At 40.0% G+C, this 21,824-nt stretch overlaps 1 protein-coding gene across 2 annotated transcripts in view; it reads right to left on the minus strand.

Annotated features, from left to right (window-relative positions):
- The window catches only part of DDX10 (DEAD-box helicase 10), a 315,320-nt gene that overhangs the window by 287,539 nt on the left and 5,957 nt on the right, over positions 1–21,824 (minus strand). The window contains exons 2-4 of one of the 2 annotated variants that reach the window (XM_037026650.2): positions 12,078–12,138; positions 4,908–5,038; positions 3,690–3,848 (exon numbers count right to left, since the gene is read on the minus strand). In XM_037026650.2, coding sequence (XP_036882545.2) covers positions 3,690–3,848; positions 4,908–5,038; positions 12,078–12,138 — 351 coding nt within the window. The remainder of the gene's footprint in view (positions 1–3,689; positions 3,849–4,907; positions 5,039–12,077; positions 12,139–21,824) is intronic. The other variant, XM_037026651.2, reaches the window with a different exon arrangement.

Raw genomic sequence — 21,824 nt, forward strand, 5'->3', positions numbered from 1 at the left:
CTTATACAGAAACTGAAGTCCCCAGAGGGACTTTAGATACATACAGAACATTTTGTCCAAAACTGCAGAGTACACCATCTTCAAGTATAGAACATTCTCCAGGGCAGGTCACATGTTAGGCCACAAAACAAATCTCAGCAAATTTAAGAAGACTGAAATCATATCAAGCACCTTTTCTGACCATAGCAATATGAAAGTAAAAGTAATTACAAGAAGAAAAATAGAAAAAACAAAAAAATGGAGATTAAACAACATGCTACTAAACAAGAGGATGAGGAAATCAAGATATTTTGAGACAAATGAAAACAGAAAACAACTTCCCAAAAATCTATTACACACAGCAAAAGCAGTTCTAAGAGGGAAGTTGGCAGTAAGACAGGCCTACCTCAAAAAGTAAGAAAAACTCCAAATAAACAATCTAACTTTACACCTAAAAGAACAAGAGCAAAGCCCAAACTTGGTAGAAATAAGGAAACAGCAGAGATCAGAATGAAAACAAACGAAACAGAGACTGAATAGTAAAATGCAATGAAACCAATAGCCAGTTCTTTAAAAAAGATAAACAAAAACACAAAAACAAAACAAACCTCTAGCCAGACTCATCAAGAGAAAAAGAGGGCTCAAATCAACAAAATCAGAAATGATAAAGACCTTACAACTGACAACACAGAAATACAAAGAATCAGAAGAGACTACTACAAACAATTATATGCCAACAAGTTAGAGAATCTAGAAAAACAGGTAAATTCCTAAAAACACACAATCTTCCAAGAATCACAAATAGAAAATCTGAAAAGACTGATTATAAGTAATGAAACTCCATCAGTAACTTTAAGTCTCCCAAAAAATGAAAATCCAGGAGCAGACAGGAAAATTCTACCAAACATTTAAAGAAAAGTTAATACCCATCCTTCTCAAATTATTCAAAAAAATTGAACAGGAAGTAATTCTTCCAAACTCATTTTATGAGGCCAACATTACCATGAAACCAAAACTAGACAAAGATACTACAAAAAAAAGAAAATTATAGGCCAATACCCCTGTGAACACAGATGAAAAAATCCTCAAAATATCAGCAAACCAAATTCAACAATACAGTAAAAGGATCATCCACCTTGATCAATCAGGATTTATTCCAGAGATGCAAGGATGGCTCAATATTCACACATCAATCAGCATGATATATTACATTAACAAAATAAGGATAAAATCATGTGATCATCTCAATAGATGGAGAAAAAGCATATGACAAAATTCAACATCCATTTATGATACACACTCTCACCAAAGCAGGTATAAGAGGACTTACATCTCAACATTTAATAAAGGCCATATGACAAGCCCACAGCTAACATCATAGTCAACAGTGAAAAGCTAAAAGGTTTTCCTTTAAGATCAATAACAAGACAAGGATGAGCACTCTTACTCCTTCTATTTAAGATAAGTACTAAAGTCCTAGCCACAGCAATTAGGCAAGAAAAAAGAAAAAAAAATATCCAAATTGTTAAAGAAGTAAAACTGTCATTATTTGTAGAAGACATTTCATATATATACATATATATATAAAACCCTAAAGACTTTATCCAAAAACTATTAGAATAAGTGAATTCAGTAAAATCACAGGATACAAAAATCAATATGCAGAAATGTTATATTTTATATATAATGAACAAAAACAGAAATTAACAATCCCATTTACAATTGCATCAAAAAGAATAAAATACCTAGGAATAAATGTAACCAAAAAGCAGAAAGACCTATTCTAAAAATTATAAAAACACTGATGAAAGAAATTGAAGATGACATAAATAAATGGAAAGATACTCCACACTCACAGATTGCAAGAATTGTTAAAATGCCATACTACCTAAAGCAATCTACAGATTCAATGCAATCCCTTTTTTCTTTTAATGGAACTGAAACAATCCTAAAATTTGTATGGAACCACAAAAGATCCCAAATAGCCAAATACATCTTAAGAGCAAAGCTGGAGGTATCAAGCTACCCCATTTCAAATAGTACTATAAAGCTATAGTAATCAAAACAGTATTAAACTGGAACAAAAACACATAAAGCAATAGTATAGAATAGAGAACCCAAAAATAAGCCCACAGATATATGGTCAATTAATCTATAAAAAGAGAGAAAAGAATATACAATGGGGAAGAGACGGTGTTGGAAAAACTGGGCAGCTACATGTGAAAGAAAAACTGGACCACTTTCTTGTGAAATATACAAAAATAAATTCAAAATGGATTAAAGACCTAAATGTGAAACCATAAAACTCCTACAAGAAAACATAGACAGTAAGCTCTTTGACATCAGTCCTAGTAAGATTTCTTCAGACCAGTCTTCCTAGGAAAGGACAGCAAAAGCTAAAACAAATGGGACTACATCAAACTAACAAGCCATTGCATGGTGAACAAAAACAACAAAATGAAAAGGCAACCTAGAAAATAGTAGAAGATAGTCACACATCATACATCTAATAAGGGGTTAATATCCAAAATATATAAAAAACTTACAAAAAATATCAAAAACACTAATTAATTAAAGAATGGGCAGAGGACTTGAATAAATATTTCTCCAAAGACACTAGAAGATGCTCAACATCACTAATCATCATGGAAATGCAAATCAAAATCACAATGAGATACCACTTCACACCTGTTAAAATAGCTATTATCAAGACAAGAAATAACAAGTGTTATTAAAGATGTAGAGAAAATCAAATTCTTGTGCACTGTTGGGGGAATGTAAATTGGTGCAGCCACTATGAAAATAGTACGGAGTTTCCTCAAAAAAATTAAAAATAGAACTACTATACAATTCAGCAATTCCACTTCTGTGTATTCACCCTAAGACAATGAAAATACCAGTTCAAAAAGATATGTACCCCAATGTTCATTCCAGCATTATTTACAATAGCCAAGATACTGAAGCAACCTCAGTATCCACTGAAAGATAAATGAATAAGGAAGATATGATGTGTATATAAACACAATGAATATTACTCATCCATAAAAAGAATGAAATCTTGTCACTTGCAACAACATGGATGGACTTAGAGGGTATTATGCTAAGTGAAATATTCACAGAGAAAGACAAACACAGCATAAACTCCCTGACATGTGGAATCTAAAAAACAAAAACTAAACAGAAATAAGACTCAAATACGAGAAACAAATTATTGGTTGCCAGAGGTGGGAGGGCCAGGTGGATGGCCAAAACAGGTGAAGGGGATTAAGGAGTATAAACTTCCAGTTATAAAATAAGTCATGGGAATTTAATGTGTTTTTTTTTAATTTCTAAAAAATAAAAATAAACTTAAAAAACTTTTTAAATATTCTATCTTCCTTTCTTCTGCTGCTGACTCAGCAATGTTCTGAATTACTCAACCTCTTAGATACTTTATTAATAGGAACTGGTTCACATACTGAAATGGTACCTTTCCCAATGTATATTAACAAATAGATTTATGAGTTGGTTGGAGAAAATTAATTTCAGAGAACCCAATCAACTCATATACCCTGACAACCAAATTCTACAGGACACTGACCACATCCCCTGTCTGGGGAGCCAACCTGCCTGTCTAGATGAAATCTCTACCTCTTCCCTGTCAACTGCTGTGGTGTTCCAACATAAGTTAGAGAAGTAAGAAAGGAAAGGACAAGGACAAATGGACAAACCTTTCCACCAATGATAAGACCAGCCGAAAAGTCGTGATTCTTTCCTACTTTTCGGAGAACCTCAAAGGTCTGATAGGCCAGTTCTCTTGTAGGTGATATAATCAAAACTCCCAGCCCATCATCTGAGGTCCACTGCAGACGATATAAGGCTTCCAGCACCTCAAAAAGGAGAGGATATCATGTTCAAGAATTCCTTTGAGAAGTTAGCTTTGATTCCAAGGTCAATCTTGCCCTACCAAATCAAAGGCACCTTCTAAGCAGAAGGCATACCAGTCACAAGTTTCATTAAATTAGAAAGAAAAAATTGTTTGCTTTGTTTTTCTTTTTCTTCCACCCACCAGAAGCTTCCTCCCCCAAATCATAAAGGGAAGGGAAAAGAAGACCCATGACAGCCTAACTGCTGCCAGAGCCATGCTATAAGGAGACTGGCAATCAATGAAAGGTATGTTCAGCTCACAGGTCATTAAAACAGGTTTCAGAAAAACATTTTGTCACCATTTTCTGAACATAAACCACATTAAAATAAACTTATCTGTGTAGCTGCTATAGTTACACAGTGATTGAATTTTCTGGTTGTAAAGAGACATCATTATGAAAAATTACGATATAAGAGAAAAATGGTTTTGCAATACTTGGAACAAAAAACTCAAATGTGATTTTTCTAAGCCAATTATTTTATGGGAATTAAGTCATGAGGCCAACAATGTAACTGAGATGTAAGTGAATTCCTAAGAAGATACATGAAACGATGTAGAAAGGACAGATATAAATGTCTGGAAAATTGTCAACAAATGACCCAATCTCTTTGAAGTGAGCATATTTCTGCTTTACCCTAAACAAGAGGCAAGCATAAATGCTATTGGCAGGTTTGCAAGTGTTAAGAGCAGAAACAGCCTTCCCCAGTGGTCCTACAGCAGAGCAAAAACATTCTGGCCTGCCATACTGAAATACTGCACATCCTTCAAAAATGTAGTGGCTTGTTCAAGGCACAATGACACATTTATTAAGTTGAGTGCCCACGATGTACAAGGCATTGTGTTAGGACCTGGGGAATATGGTGGAAAACAAGACAGATATAACACCTGTCTGATAAAGGTTGCATTCTAGCCGGGGAAATCCAGTATGAAACAACCCTTAATGTAATTATTTCTATCTAGGCACAAAATGTTTTAAAATCATGTAATACAGGAACTGATCTGATATTAGTAAACTACTTACTGGTACAAGGAAAGCCAAAGTCTTGCCAGATCCAGTTTTGGCAGCTCCAAGAACATCTTTACCTTGCAAAGCCAACCCAATGGTCTGCTTCTGTATCTCAGTCACCAAACGGTACTGGGCTTCTTGCAAACCTGGCCAGTAAGGAAGGGGAGGAAAATGACACTTTAGAAAACCCCTGTAGAACAGTATTATTATTTGAATTGTGCCCTTCTTAAAAATTCATATATTGAGTGAATCCCTAATTCAATACCTTAAAATCTGACTATATTTGGATATAGGACCTTTAACAAGGTAATTAGGTTAAAATGAGCTCTAATCCAGTCTGACTGGGATCCCTATAAAAAGGGAAAATCTGGGCACACAATGTGACACCAATGAGATAGTATATAAAAGAATAACCACACAAGGAAAGAACAGAAGGAAAGAACAAAAGGAACTTCTTTCCTTTTCCTGTGAGTCAAGGAAAGAGGCCAGGACCATTACAACTTCCATTAAGACTCTCAGAGGAAGCTAACTTAATCTTTGTACTTCCAGCCTCCAAAAGGATGAGAAACTAAATTTCTGTTCTTTCAGCCACCTAGTCTGTGATATTTTGTTCTGGGGGCACAAAACACCTAATACAAAAGATGTCACATTTTTGTTTATTCTCTTGCTTGTCTTAACATAATTAGATTTTGTTTTGATTATTCAGAGGCTATGGCATCTTCTTTTTGGCTTTTTCCTACTGTTGTTTAACCAGTCCAGGAAGGATGGCAATGTCAAATTGGTAAAATTCAAATAAGTTAATATAGTTTCCTGTTGTATAGGTTTTCATGTTATCAAGGTTATTTGCAAATTAAGATTTTCCAGGTTAAATTCTCTAAACCTTTATCCAATTATAAAAATCATCAAGGGGGATTCGCTTAAAGATGGCGACATGAGGTGAGACAGAAACCTCCTCCCGAAACCACATATAATATGAAAATATAGCAAATACAACTAATACTGAAAGAGTAACAGGAAAGGTGGCTGCGGCAGACTGACTGCACCCAGGGAACAGAGCAGACCTCATGGAAAAGGTAAAGTATAAAGATGTGATCTGGCAGGACCCAAGCCCTTCCCCCACACCATCTCACCAGTGGGAGGAAAAGAAATGGAGCAGGGAGGGGGTGGAGACCTAGGACTGCTGAACCCTCAGCCATGGAGATCTGCTCTGGGAGCACAAACCTATATTACATGGTACTCTGGAGATTGGTGGGGTTAGAAAGCTGAAATAGGCAGAATACTTGGAGACACAGAGATTCTGGCTACTTACAGAGAACAGGTACCCAGAACAGGCCACTCTGGGACAAAAGAAAAGTGAGTACTCTGACAGACTTCCTAACTGTGAGAGGGCTGCTAAAGAGGCAATAATTGCACAGAGCTTGCTACTCAGGAGAAAGGACAGGTGGACAAAATTGTCCAGGTACACTGCCCAGCAGGTTGGGAACTTTAAGGAACTTCAGGCGCTCCATCTCCCAGGCTGGCTACGCAGCTCCAAGGCCCACCACCATGATACACAGCCTGCCACTCCTTCCTCCCGCCCAGCATCAGCTCGCAAACCAGCTGCTACCGCCATTGCACTAGGCCAGCTAGAGGGCAGCCAAGCCTACAGCAGCAACAAATGCAAAGCAGAGAGGCTTCTCTCGGCACACTCAGCCTACTGGCCACGCAGGCACTACAGCCAGGAAGCAGGAAAGAGCTCTTTCCTCCCAACAGGCACCAGCACCACTCAGGTGCAACCCCCGCCATTGCTCCAGGGGCAGAGCAGCTCCAGAGAGTAGAGCATCGGGGAACTAGAGGGCACCACATACAAATATGAAATGTCAAAAGAACACACTTCAAGCCAAAATCCAAAAACGCTAGACAGAAGGCAAAGTGAAACTGAACTCACCAATCTTCCTGAAAGACATTTCAAAATAAAAACCATAAACATGCTCACAGAGCTACAGAAAAGTATTCAAGACCTCAGGGAGGAATTCAAGAATAAAATATGAACTTTGAAAAATATAGCACCTGAAATTAAACATACACTGGAGGGATTTAAAAGCAGATTAAATGAGGTAGAGAAGACAGTAAATGAAATAGAGAACAGGAATACAAAGGAGCTGAAGCACAGAGAGAAAAAAGGATCTCTAGGAATGAAAGAATATTGAGAGAACTGTGTGACCAATCCAAATGGAACAATATTTGCATTATAGGGGTACCAGAAGAAGAAGAATGTAAAAGGGATAGAAAATGTCTTTTAGGAGGTAACTACTGTAAACTTTCCCAATCTGGGGAAGGATCTAGCCTCTCAGGCCACGGAAGTACACAGAACTCTCAACACAAGTGACCCAAGGAAGACAACACCAAGACATATAATTAAAATGGCAAAGATCAAGGATAAGGACAGACTATTAAAAGCAGCCAGAGAGAAAAAAGATCGTATAAAATGTAAAACTCATCAGGCTATCATCAGACTTCTCAACAGAAACCTTACAGGCCAGAAGTGAGTGGCATAATATACTTAAAGCAATGAAAAAGAAGACCCTCTAACCGAGAATACTCTACCCAGCAAGATTATCGTTTAAATTTGATGCAAGGATTAAACAATTTCCACATTAACAAAACTTAAAAGAATTTACCTCCCACAAACTGTCTCTACAGTGTATTTTGGAGGGACTGTTATAGATGGAAGTGTTCCTAAGGCTAAATAGTTGTCATAAGAGAAAATAAAACCACAGTAAGAAAGTAGACCAATTAATTACTAAGGAAATGCAAAATTAAATCAACTACCCCAAAGTCAGTCAAGGGATAGACAAAGAGTACACAATATGATACCTATATAAAGAATGGAGGAAGAAAAAGGAAGGAAAAAAAAAAGAACCTTTAGATTGTGTTTGTAATAGTGTACTAAGTGAGTTTAGTTAGACTATTAGATAGTACAGAAGTTACCATTGAACCTGTGGTAACCATGAATCTAAAGATTGCAATGGCAGTAAGGACATATCCCTTGTTAATCACCCTAACTGTGAATGGTCTGAATGCACCAATCAAAACACAGACTCACTGAGGGGATAAAAAAACACAACCCGTCTGTATGCTGCCTATAAGAGACTCATTTCAAACCTAAAGACATACATAGACTCAAGGTGAAGGGATGGAAAAGTTATTTCATGCAACTAATAGGGAGAAAAAAGCAGGAGTTGTATTTGTATCAAACAAAATAGACTTCAAAACAAAGAAAGAAAGGAGACAAAGAAGGGCATTTCATGATGAAGGGGACAGTCCAACCATTATAAATACCTATGTGCCCAACACAGAAGCACCTACATATGTGAAACAAATACTGACAGAATTAAAAGGGGAAATAGAATGCAATGCATTCATTTTAGGAGACTTCAACACACCACTCACTCCACAGGACAGATCAACCAGACAGAAAATAAGTAAGGAGACAGGGGCACTGAACAACACATTAGAACAGATGGACCTAACGGACACCCACAGAATACTCAACCAAAAGCAACAGGATATACATTCTTCTCAAGTGTACATGGAACATTTTCAAGAATAGATCATATACTAGGCCACAAAAAGAGCCTCAGTAAATTCAGAAGGATTGAAATTGTACCAAACAGCTTCTCAGACCATAAAGGTATGATACTAGAAATAAATTACACAAAGAACCCAAAAAAGCACACAAATACATGGAAGTTCACAACATGCTCCTAAATAATCAATGGATCAATGACCAAATAAAAATAAAGATCAAGCAATATATGGAGAAAAATGACAACAATACCTTAACACCACAAAATCTGTGGGATGCAGCCAAGGCTGTGCTAAGAGGCAAGTATATTGCAATACAGGCATACCTCAAGAAAGAAGAACAATCCCATATGAACGGTCTAAGCTCACAATTAATGAAACTAGAATAAGAACAAATGAAGCCCAAAGTCAGAAGGAGAGATAATAAAGATTAGAGCAGAAATAAATAAAATTCAGAAGAATAAAACAATAGAAAGAATCAATGAAAGCAGGAGTTGGTTTTTTGAGAAAATTAACAAAATAGATAAACCCCTAGTCAGACTTAACAAGAAAAAAAGTGAGCCTACACACATAAACAGAATCAGAAATGAGAAAGGAAAATCACTACAGACACTATAGAAATACAAATCATTAGAGAACACAATGAAAAATTACATGCTAAAAAAATTGGATAACCTAGAAGAAATGGACAACTTTCTAGAAAAATACAACCTTCCAAGGCTGACCCAGGAAGAAACAGAAAATCTAAACAGACCAATTACCATCAATGAAATTGAACTGGCAATCAAAAAACTATCTGAGAACAAAACTCCTGGACCAGAGAGTTTCACTGCTGATTTTTATCAAACATTTAGTGAAGCCCTAATACCCATCCTCCTTAAAGTTTTCTAAAAAGTAGGAGAAAAGGGAAGACTTCCAAACTCATTCTAGGAGGCTAGCATCACTCTAATACCAAAACCAGGCAAAGTCACCACCACAAAAGAAAATTACAGACCAATATCCCTGATGAACATAAATGCAAAAATACTCAACAAAATATTAGCAAACCAAATTCAAAAATACATCAAAAAGATCATCTGTCATGATCAAGTAGGATTTATTCCAGGGATGCAAGGATGGTACAACATTTGAAAATCCATCAAAATCATCCACCACATCAACAAAAAGGACAAAAACCACATGATCATCTCCATAGATGCCAAAAAAGCATCTGACAAAATTAAACATCCATTCATGATAAAAACTCTCAACAAAATGGGTATAGAGAGCAAATACCTCAACATATTAAAACGCCATATATGACAAACCCATAGCCAACATCAGACTTAACAGCAAGAAGCTGAAAGCTTTTCCTCTAAGAAAGGGAACAAGACAGGGATGCCCACTCTCCCGACTTTTATTCGACATAGTTCTGGAGGTCCTGGCCACAGCAATCAGACAACACAAAGAAATACAAGGCAACCAGACTGTTAAGAAGAAATTTAAACTGTCATTGTTTGCAGATGATATGATATTGTAAATAAAAAACCCTAAGGAATCCACCACAAAATTACTAGAAATAATATTTGAATTTAGCAAAGTTGCAGGATACAAAATTAGTACACAGGAATCTGTTGCATTCCTATATACTAATGATGAACAAGTAGAAAGAGAAATCAAGAAAACAATTACATTCACAATTGAATCAAGAATAAAATACCTAGGAATAAACCTAACAAATGAGGTGAAAGACTTATACCCTGAAAACTACAAGACGCTCATGAGAGAAATTAAAAGACACCAAGAAATGGAAATACATCCTGTGCTCATGGATAGGAAGAATTAATATTGTCAAAATGGCCATCCTGCCTAATGCAATCTACAGATTCAATGCAATTCCTATCAAAATACCAACAGCATTCTTCAACAAACTAGAGAAAATCATTCTAAAATTCATATGGAGCCACAAAATACCCTGAATAGCCAAAGCAATCCTGAGAAGGAAGAATAAAGCTGGGGGATTAAGCTCCCTGACTTAAAGCTCTAATACACAGCCACAGTAATCAAGAAAATTTGGTACTGGCACAAGAACAGACCCATAGATCAACAAAACAGAATAGAGAGCACAGATATAATGCAAGTATATATGGTCAATTAATATATGATAAAGGAATCCTGGATATACAATGGGGAAATGACAGCCCCTTCAACAACTGGTGTTGGCAAAACAGGACAGCTACATGTAAGAGAATGAAACTGGATTATTGTCTCACTCCATACACAAAAGTAAACTCAAAATGGATCAAAGTCCTGAATATAAGTCTGAAACCATAAAACTCGTAGAAGAAAACATAGGCAAAAATTTCTGGAATATAAACATGAGCAACTTTTTTCTGAACACATCTGCTTGGGCAAGGGAAAGAAAAGCAAAAATGAACAAAGGAGACTACTTCAAGCTAAAAAGCTTCTGCACAGCAAAAGACACCATCAGTACAAGAAGAAGACATCCTACAGTATGGGAGAATATATCTGTAAACAACATATCCAACAATGGGTTAGCATTCAAAATATATAAAGAACTCTCACATCTCAACACTCAAAAAGTAAATAACCTGATTAAAAAATGGGCAGAGGCTACGAACAGACAATTCTCCAAAGAAGAAATTCAGATGGCCAACAGGCACATAAAAAGATGCTCCTCATCACTAATTATCAGGGAAATGCAAATTAAAACCACAATGAGATATCACCTCATACCAGCAAGGATGGCCAACACTGAAATGACTAAAAACAACAAATGCTTGCAACAATTCAGAGAAAGGTGAACCCTCCTACACTGCTGGTGGGAATGTAAATTAGTTTCACCATTGTAGAAAGCAATATGGAGGTTCCTCAAAAACTAAAAATAGAAATACCATTTGACTCAGGAATCCCACTCCTTCGAATTTACCCAAAGAAAACAAGTTCTCAGATTCAAAAAGATATTATGTACCCCTATGTTTATCACAGCATTATTTACAATAGCCAAGATATGGAAGCAACCTAAGTGTCCATCAGTAGATGAATGGATAAAGAAGAGGTGGTACATATATACAATGGAATATTATTCAGCCATGAGAAGAAAACAAATCCTACCACTTGCAACAACATGGATGGAGCTAGAGGGTACTTTGCTCAGTGAAATAAGCCAGGCACAGAAAGACAAGTACCAAATTATTTCCCTCATTTGTGGAGTATAACAACAAAGAAAAACTAAAGGAACAAAACAGCAGCAGACTCACAGACTCCAAGAAGGGACTGTGGTTTTCCAAAGGGGAGCGGTGTGGGAGGGTGGGTGGGGAGGGAAGGTGAGGGGGATTGAGGGGTATTATGATTGGTACATGTGGTGTGGGGGGTGGGGATCACGGGGAATACAGTGTACCACAGAGAGGACAACTAGTGACTCTGTGGCATCTTTACTAGGCTGATGGATAGTGACTTCAATAGGGTATGGGAGGGACTTGATAATATGGGTGCATATAGTAACCACAATATTTTTCATGTAAAACCTGCATAAGAGTGTATATCAGTGTTACCTTAATAAAAAAAGAAAATCATCAAGAAATCTACCAACATGTCCCAAGACCACCATATACTTACCTTTCAATGTTTTTTTAGACAAGGGGAAATCTGAGAATCTTGTAATTTCATTTACATTTATCTGGGAAAAAAAAAGAGACTGTGTCAGTTAACTCACAATAACATCCTATATAATCCACTTGTCTTATAATGAAACCTTTATTTTTTGTCTACATTGTGCTACTAGTTTGTCCCTGGTACTGCAGGATAGAACTCAATCATCACTTCTAATTAAAAATCATCATTCCTTCTGGAAGAATATATGCCTTAAGGAAGCTCTCATGAATCAAAAATATAGATCTGTAACAATTTCAGTTGGGGAAAAAAAAACCTCATTCACTCAAAATACACACACTTTCTAATTCTACCTTGACCATCCTTCACCTCTAAAATGTTGGAAGTACAGTATGTCATCACATCAATTTTGGAAAGAAAATTTTACATTCAGTCTATCCTTCAAGGAATATTAGTTTAAGAAATATGGGGCAAAATGACAATAAACCACAGAACCCAAGAGGAATAGTTCTATTTACACATTCTGGAGAATAGATTAATGTTAGTTGGAGAAATTATATCTTGTGAGCATAAACCTGTTAAAGTTTTAAACATAAATCAGCAGCATGTGAAATCCAACTTGACAACTACTCATTTGTGGGAATACTGAAGGAGGGGTATTATTTAACAACAACGAAGGGAAGTGTCTCTATCATGCTTGGAAGCCACAATAAGTAACATTTTGCCCTTTAACTTTACATTATGTTAGACTGTGTTAAATGTTGACTACTGATGTTCTCATTAGCATAAACCCAATTTTCTGAATTTCATTTCAGCTGCTCAAGAGAATTTTTTTATTACAGATGCTGAAAGCAGGAACTACTTTTCAGATCTGGGAATATGCTGCAAAAGTATTCATGATTCACAAAAGGAGAATGCTGCATTTGTAAGGTTCATTTATTTAAATTACACTCTAGGCAGTAAAGGAATGACAGCTTATATTTCATTTTACAGTCTACACATAATCTTTCCCAAGATTCATAATGTAGCCCAGACAGTATTATTCTCTGTTGTCACATGCTAAAAACACAAATATTAAAACATTAGAAAAAGAAAATTTTAGAGTACTATCCTATCCCAACAAGAAACTTCAATTAGTAAGTAAATTTCCCAAAGAATATATTAAAATAAATTGTGGCCCACACTTGCACTTGTAACGCCATCAGCTAAAAAAACTGTTTTCACAGAGAACAGAATGTTCACAGAAGCAGCTAGGCACACAACACACTAGTTAATCTCCAGAGATACAGCACAGGCAAAGTGGGCTATTCAAAAGAAACACTGCACATCTTCCTAAAGAGGCAAAATCCATTAGAATGGAACTGTTCCAGCACTCTTATCAACCAACAATTACAATGTAAAACTATACAACATATTCTTAGAAAAAAGTCAACAAAGAAAGAAGGAAATTTTTAATCCACTGATGATCTAGAACAGGGGTCAGCAAACTACTGGACCAGTGCAATTTGCTGACTGTTTTTGTAAATACAGTTCACTGGTACACAGCTACAAGCATTAATTTATTATCATCTCTGTAGTTGTGACACAGACGGTCTGTAACAGGCTTTGTGGGCCACACTATCTGGCCATTTTCAGAAAGTTTGCTGACCCTGTTCTAGAAGACTCTGAATTATATTCCAAGGAATACTTAGCAGCCACAGCAGATGACCACGGTTCCTCTATTTCCTTTTCACTTCGTCCCCTTTCTGTTCTTAGGGGTGAAAAAAATCACTCCTGTCTTCCCAAACCCTCTAAATTCTGTGTCATTCTTCTGAAAAAAAAAAAAAAAAACAGATGCTTCAGTGACAATTGGTGGAAAAGCTGGAAGGAGCACAGGGGAGAATAGGGTAGATATTACTTAACTACCCTTCTATACTTCAGCTCTCTCTTCTTACAACTGTTATTTCACACAAAAGCGAATAATGCTTTTACATCCTGAAAGCCAGAGAGAAGTATAAAAACTTCCTAGAATCTTCCACCTATTGCAATCAAGAAAATCAATCTGCCTCAAATGACACCAAATTCTGATTAGGGGAGAAAAAAAATCTGGATTAGATTGAGGAGTTCCTATACAGCACAGCTGATGATGATAAAAGTCTGAATGAATCCCAGGTGCAGAGAGTTTGAGTCATTCAGCAACAGTGAAAACAGTTGCTGAATTAAAACAAATAGATCAACACTCCTCAATAAGCTTCAAACCCCGACTCTTCCCAACAGCCCCTCCAACACATACCCTCTATGTATGAGGTAGAAAAAGCCACCAGTCCTTCAATGGCAGAGAAAACTGACTGATACCAGCAGTCCCTACTGAAAAAGCTATGCTTCCCTGGCATGCTCCCTGAAGCAGTACGAGTGCAGAGCCATTCCAGTAGGACAGGGGATTTTTTTAATGACATCTTATGGCTCAAGGACCCCTCATCAGCCAAAGCTCTCTTAGAACTGTACCACAGCTGAGGCTTTTCCTACTGGCTCCTCCTTCCATCCTCTCTGCATCCTCTCCTTATTTACGTTCCTTCTCCTTCACTTTCACAAACATTTCCACCAATAAATCTCCAATTCACTTAATCTTATGTGGCCATATGCCTCTCAGACGACCTAGACTAGACTATATCAACAGCCTCCTACCTGGTCTCTTACCCTCCAGACCCTTTACAGCTTGGATATATTCTTGAACTACCCTCAAAGACTCCCCACTGCTTCAAACTAGTCTCTAAAAATAGCCTCTCTCTAGTTTCCTACTGTTGCTGGAACAAATTACCACCAACAGTGGCTTACACCAATATAAATTCATTAAGTTACAGCTCTGGAAGTCAGAAGTGCAAAAGGTTCCCACTCAGCTAAAATCAAGGTGTTGTCAGGACCACCGTGGATAAAGTAAAGTTTCCTATGGCCAAGATCCTCACCTAAACCTAAACTACTTGCTGTTGTAACTGGCCTGCTGATAGGCTGCTGCTTCCACACCCATAGGCAATTAGCTATTATTGACTGAGTCACTATTTAAAGAGCTCTGCCGGATGCTGTGGGCAGGGGCAGGGGCAGGGGCAGGGGCAGGGGCAGGGGCAGATTACAGACCTACAGACATTAGATGCAGACATGATTCTAGTGCTCAACCTACCGCCAGAAGAACAAGGCAGGTAATAAACCCTTTTACTCCAAGAATGTTCCATTGTCATTCCTCTGTCTCATTGAATCCATAGTGAACTTGCCTAGGGCTGAAACCCATTGGCAAGACAATAGGCAACTTTGGCAGGATTCATTGTTGACCAAGGAAAATAACAGGCTGCCCTTATGGGAGGGGTGCTTCAGCAGGATGCCCCTATGAATGGGAAGTCAGTCAATGTCCCCCAATGGGTATGTGGTCTGAGGTGGCTTGCCTCTTGGAGGGCTGGGCCCCACCCCAGGATTGGATGCAGATGGAGGTGATACCTGAGGCAGCAGGGATAGCCTTGGTGTAGTAAGTCCTTGAAAAACACAGTGCCCGTGAGGCAGTGGGGACTGTGGGTTGGCTGCTTTGCACAGTATTTAAAAAGTCTACAGATGAAAAGAACATGCTCCTGAAAGAGACACAAGAAATGGCAGCACAAGAACACAAGCTGTGAACTGCTATGGATTCACTGAAGAATGAAATGGCCTTGATGCGAGAGGAGGCAGCACAGGAATGCTGGCTGCAAGGTGCCGTTGAAGAGGTAAAAAATTTGTTGGTGACCAAAAGCATGTCACTACAAAGAACTCTGAAGGAGGTAAAAGCCATGAAGGAAAAGGACAAACCCCTGCAAAAAAACACAAGAGGTAGTACGAGAACATGAGCTGCAAGGTCCAGTGAAGGAGGTAAAAGATTCCTTACAGTATGAGACAGCAGAACTGCCAGGTGCTCTGAAGGAGGAAAAGGCCATGGAGAAGGAGGATGTACTCCTGAGGGAAGCACAGGAAGAGGCAGCACAAGAACTCCAGCTGTGAGGCATTGAGGTGAAGGTAAGAACTGTTGAAGAATGAGCTAGCATTGCTGCGAGGCACTGTGGAAAAGGCAAGACCCCTCCTCTATTGAAAGCATGCCCAGTGGTGATAAAGAAAATAAAGACACAGCAACCAAGGATTCCTCCAGAAGAGGTGCATTCCCCTCCCCAGGTCGTGGAGCACTCTACGCTCAACCCCTATACTCAGGCTGAGCTGATGGATTTGGGCTCCCAGTTTAGGCAGAAGCCCTCAGAGTCAATATCAGCTTGGCTCCTGCATCTATGGGATTTACAGGTGGATGGAATTGTTCTGTCTCAATCAGAGATGGGAAAGCTGGCTTCCCTCACAGTTCAGACTGCCTTAAAGCTGCGATTACAAAGTGCACATCAGACCCCAGGGAATCACTCCCTCCTTGATTGGCTTATGGCTGCACTTCGTGCTGTGTGGCCGAATCACGGTGATTTACCATCCTCCGCTGCTAGATGGCAGACATATGCTGAGCTCCAAGTGTTACGGGAGCTAAGCATAAAAAATGCCATCTATAGTCCAGAGAATTATGGCCCAAATGAGGAACCTTTTACTGCACAGATGAGAAATGTTGTGCTTCAAATGGCTCTAGTGGCCATTCTTGCCCCTCATTTAGGGCAGCCCATAAGTGAGGTTACCCATACAGTAGAAGACTTAGGAGAGGCTAAGGAAATGAGAGCACAGAAAGAAATAAGGTCTGCTACTCATAAGAAGAATTTAAAGGTCCCCATGAAGGTTACGAGGACCCAGATGTGGGCTGATTTAATACGGGAAGGAGCAGACAGAAGGAAATTAGATAGGAAATCAAATAGAATCTTACTGGAGCTGTAGCAACAACTGAAACCAGAGCAGCAGTTCCAGCCATAAGAAACAAAGAGGAAGAGCCCAGAGACAGAGCCATAAGTCCGGCCTGTGTGTTTGCAAGACTTCCGGCTGGAGAGTAAGCCAACCCTACTTGAACCCACACAGGACCATTGTCTTGAATGAATCCTCCCTGGTAGACAAGATTTGCCTACACAGGTGTCATTAAAACATGTGTCTTCCCGCCCTTACGGTCTTTCTGGATTCAGCACACACCATAGCAAAAAAAGAAAACTGCTACTCACTGGGTGCATGGAGCTCCCTATCTGTACCACTACTAAGTGTGAGTCACGAACTCATCTGAATACACGAACTGGTCTTGAATACAGCTGAAATAACCACCTCAGGCTTGAGGATTATTATAATTTTTGTTACCTGTACCAAAATCTTGTTGTATCTTGATTTTTGTTATTATCTCTGTGTTATTGTTATCCTCTGTTGCTCTTGTGGAATTTGGTTACAATGCTCCAGCTTTCTCGCACAGGGACCATGGCGGAAGATTGAGCGCATGAAGATTCTGAGGTGAGAATCCTGGAGGGGTGGAGTGTGGATAAAATGAAGGTTCCTATGGCCATGATCCTCACCTGAACCTAAACTATTTGATTATGTAACTGGTCTACCGATAGGCTATGGCTTCCATACTCCTAGGCAATTAGCTATTGTTGACTGAGTCACTACATAAAGAGCTCTGCCCAATGCTCTTAGCGAAAGCAGAGATGGAGGAGGATTACAGACCTGCAGACTGTTGGATACAGACATAATTCTAATGCTCAACCTATCAAGAACAAGGTTAATAAGTCCTTTCACTCCAAGAACGTCCAATTGTCATTCCTCAGTCCCAATGAATCCATAGTGAACTAGCCAGTAGTTGAAACCCATTGGCAAGACAGCTGCATTTTTTCTGGTGACTCTAGGACAGAATCCATTTCCTTGCTTTTTCCAGCCTCAAGTGCTGCCCACATTCCTTGGCTTATAGCCCCCTACCATGTTCAAAGTCAGCCAGCAACCATCGGTCAAGTCTTTCATCATTCATAGGACTTTGACACTGACTCTACTTCCTCCCTTCTCTGCATGTAAGGGCCCGAGGGTGATAACATTAGGCCCACCTGGATAATCCAGGTCAATTACCCTATTTTATGATCAGCTGATTAACAACCTTAATTACCTGTGCCATGTAACTTATTCATAGGTTACCAGGATTAGGACCAAACACCTTTAAGAGATGAGTAGTCTACCTACAATCCACCTCCCACCCTCTCCTCCAAACTCATTGGAAGCCAATTCAGAAACACATACCACACTCCAAGGAGCATTCCTCCCCTCAAAGAACACCATGCATTTTTTATTTTTGCATTTCCTCATATTGCTCCTTCTGCCTACAATGTTCTTGCCAAGCTTTTCCATCTAGAGAACACATTAAAGAACTAGCTCCACTCATGGCCACCACACACCACTGGACACTTTGTGCCCTACACAAAGGCATCTGGCAAGCCTGAGGTATGGGAGCTGAAATCCAGCACACATTCAGCTCCACAAGCCTGCACTGAGAGCTGCAACTACCAGGAGGAAGGGTAGCATGCCCAGAGGAAACACTGTTTTTCTAATTCACCTGGCCAGAAAGAGCACTATGCAGGTCAATCTTTTTTTCCCTATCAAAACCATCTTCTAAATCTACAGCACTGTGTGTATTTACTACTTTAACATTTGTCAAAATCTATTAATCTTACCTCCCTAGGGACCCAGAGGGACATAGCACACTGTGTCGAAAACGGAAATTCCTATGGCCAGGATCCTCACCTAACCATAAACTACTTGATGATGCAATTGGCCTACTGCTAGGCTACAGCTTCCACACCCACAGGCAATAAGCTATTTTTGACTGAGTCACTATATAAAAAGCTCTGCCCAGTGCTGTGGGCAGAGGCAGAGACAGATGATTACAGATATGCAGACATAATTCTAGTGCTCGACCTACAACCGGGAGAACAAGCCAGGTAATAAACCCTTTTACCCAAAGAACGTTCCATTGTCATTCCTCCATTTCATGAATCCATGGTGAAGTTGCCCAGTGCTGAAACCCTCATCAAAACATGCTGTACTAAAACCTGTATGCATAAATGCTGTCAACTGAGGAGCCATCTGGAGAGGGTATGCACCTTAATTAACTAGAGAATAACAAATCTACTGTGACCATAGTATTATTACTAGCCCTGGCAATTGATTTCACACTGCATTTATATATTAACAAAATCTTAAGAAAATAGTTTTAAGATTAAAAAAATAAAGAGTACCAGAAAAAATTTTCACCAACTTGAAGACTGGTTTTTAAACATTTGTGTACTACAAAGCAGTGAAGTGTAATGCTCTGGCATCAGCCCTAGACTACATGAACTTTTTTACTTACTAGCAGTTTAACTTTGTGCAAGTTATCTAACTTTGCTGTCCCTTAATGTTTCCTCACCTGTACAATGGAAACTATCACACAGAGTTGTTTAGTGTAAGTATATGACAAGTCAACATCTACAAGATTGACTAATGGAATTATAATGAAAACAAGACCAAAAAGAATAGACCGATGTTACCAAACAGAAAAGGTCACTGTGCACCAAATACCAACTGAGCACCTATAACATGATAAGCACTATGCTACCAGACTCTGAGGAGAGCTAAGGTCAGTGTACCAATGGTCTCTGACTTTCAGAGGGTCAGGGTGCTGGGGAAGGTGGGGTTCCTATGGCCAGGATCCTCACTGAACTTAAACCACCTGATGATGTAACTGGCCTGCTGCTAGCCTACTGCTCACACACCTTAAGGCAGTAAGCTATTACCGCTCTATATAGAGAGCTCGGCCCAGTGCTCTGGGCAGGAACAGAGACGCTAGTGCTCTACCTGCTGCCAGAGAACAAGCTGGGTAATAAACCCTTTTCACCCCAAAGAATGTTTTGCTGTCAATTTCTTTGGTCACACTGAATCCACAGCAAACTTGCCCGAGGCTGAAACCCATTGGCAAGACAACTGGGAAAAGTCGGCAGGGTTTATTGTTGACCAAGGAAAAAGACAGGCTGCCCTTATAGGAGGGGTACTTCAGCGGGCTGCCCCTGTGAATGGGGAGACAGTGGATTTTCCCCCAATGGCTACGTGGTCTGAGGTGGCTTGCCTCCTAGAGGGCTGGGCCTCACCCCAGGACTGGAGGTAAGTGGAGGTGACACCTGAGGCAGTAGGGGTGGCCCTTGGTATAGTAAGCAGATCCTTTGAGAAGCAGAGAGCCCGTGAGGCAGCGGGGACTGTTGGGTGGCTGCTTCTCACAGTATTAAAAGGGTCTACGGAAGAGATCCAAGAAATGGCAGCACAAGAACACGAGCTGCAAACCTCAGTGGATTCCCAAAAGAAGGAAACGGCATTGATGCAAGAGGTGGCACGAGAATGCAGGCTGCAAACTTCTGTGGATTCCCTCAGGAGGGAAATGGCATTGATGCAAGAGGAGACAGCATGAGAACGCCGGCAGCAAGGTGACATTGGGGAGGTAAACAATTATTTACCAGAGGAGATGGCAGCACTGCCAGGTGTTCTGAAAGAGGAAGAGGCCATCAAGGAAAAGGACAAACCCCTGAGGGAAGCACAGGTGGAGGTACCCTGACAACCTCAGTTGCAAAGCATTGAGCTGAAGGTAAGACACCTTCTGAAGACTGAGCTAGCATTGCTGCAAGGAACAGTAGAAAAGGTAAAGATTATAGCAGAGGCAGCACTTGGGGGAGGGGAGAGAAAGATGCCATCAGCCCCAGAAATGGAGGAGCTGGGGAAGGATAAAGGGGTGGTGCCAGAGGCACTGGCGCCTCCTGTACTGAAAGCACGCCCAGTGGTTGTAAGGAAAATAAAGACCTAGCAGCTGAAAGTTCCCCCAGGAGAGGAGCAACCCCCTCCCCAGATCGTGCAGCACTCTGTGGTCTGCCCCTATACTCAGGCTGAGCTGGTGGACTTGGGCTCCCTGTTAAGGCAGAAGCCCTCAGAGTCAATATCAGCTTGGCTCCTGCTTATGTGGGACTTAGGAGTGGATGAAATTGTTCTGTCAGGATCAGAGTTGGAAAAGCTGGCTTTCCTGACAGTGCAGCCTGCCTTGAGGCAGCGATTACAAAATGCACATCAGACCCCAGGAAGTCACTCCCTCGACTGGCTTATGGCTGCACTTCGTGCTGTGTGGCCCAATCCGGGTGACCTGCCATCCTCTCCTGTTAGATGGCAGATGTATGCTGAGTTCCAACAGGTGCTATGAGAGCTAGGCATAAGAAATGCCATCTATAGTCCAGAGAATTATAACCCAAATGAAGAGATTTTCACTACTGGGATGAGAAATATTGTACTTCAAATGGCTCCTACATCCCTCTTTGGGTCTCTAGTGGCTATTCTTTCCTCTCCTTTAGGGCATGCCATAAGCGAGGTGACACATACAGCAGCAGACTTAGGTGAGGCTGAAGCTGAGGTTTGGCCACCAGAATAACATCTTGCTGCCAGCACCAACTGCACTGAACCCCAGAGACTCCATTGAGTGGACATTGCACCTTGCTGTGGATTCAGTGTGACCAAAGAAATTGCACCTTTCGACACATGGAGTAACGATGGCTGGCTCTCCTGGCACCTTGAGGACAAGGCCTGGAAGCTGGTCTCCTGTGTATTCCTGGAATAACAGCAGAGTGGTCACCAAAGGTCACAGTAGTATATCCTGAACGGCCAGAAGGTAAGAGCATCTTACCGGGGAGTTTTATCATTATGGCCAGTGCATGCACCTCCAGTAGCACTATATATAGACCCTTCAGTAATCCCCACGGGGAAAGGAGTAAAAGTATGGTATACTAGACCTGGAAGGGACCCCCTTCC

Source organism: Manis javanica, chromosome 6 (genome assembly GCF_040802235.1).
Source record: "Manis javanica isolate MJ-LG chromosome 6, MJ_LKY, whole genome shotgun sequence".
NCBI lineage: Eukaryota > Metazoa > Chordata > Mammalia > Pholidota > Manidae > Manis > Manis javanica.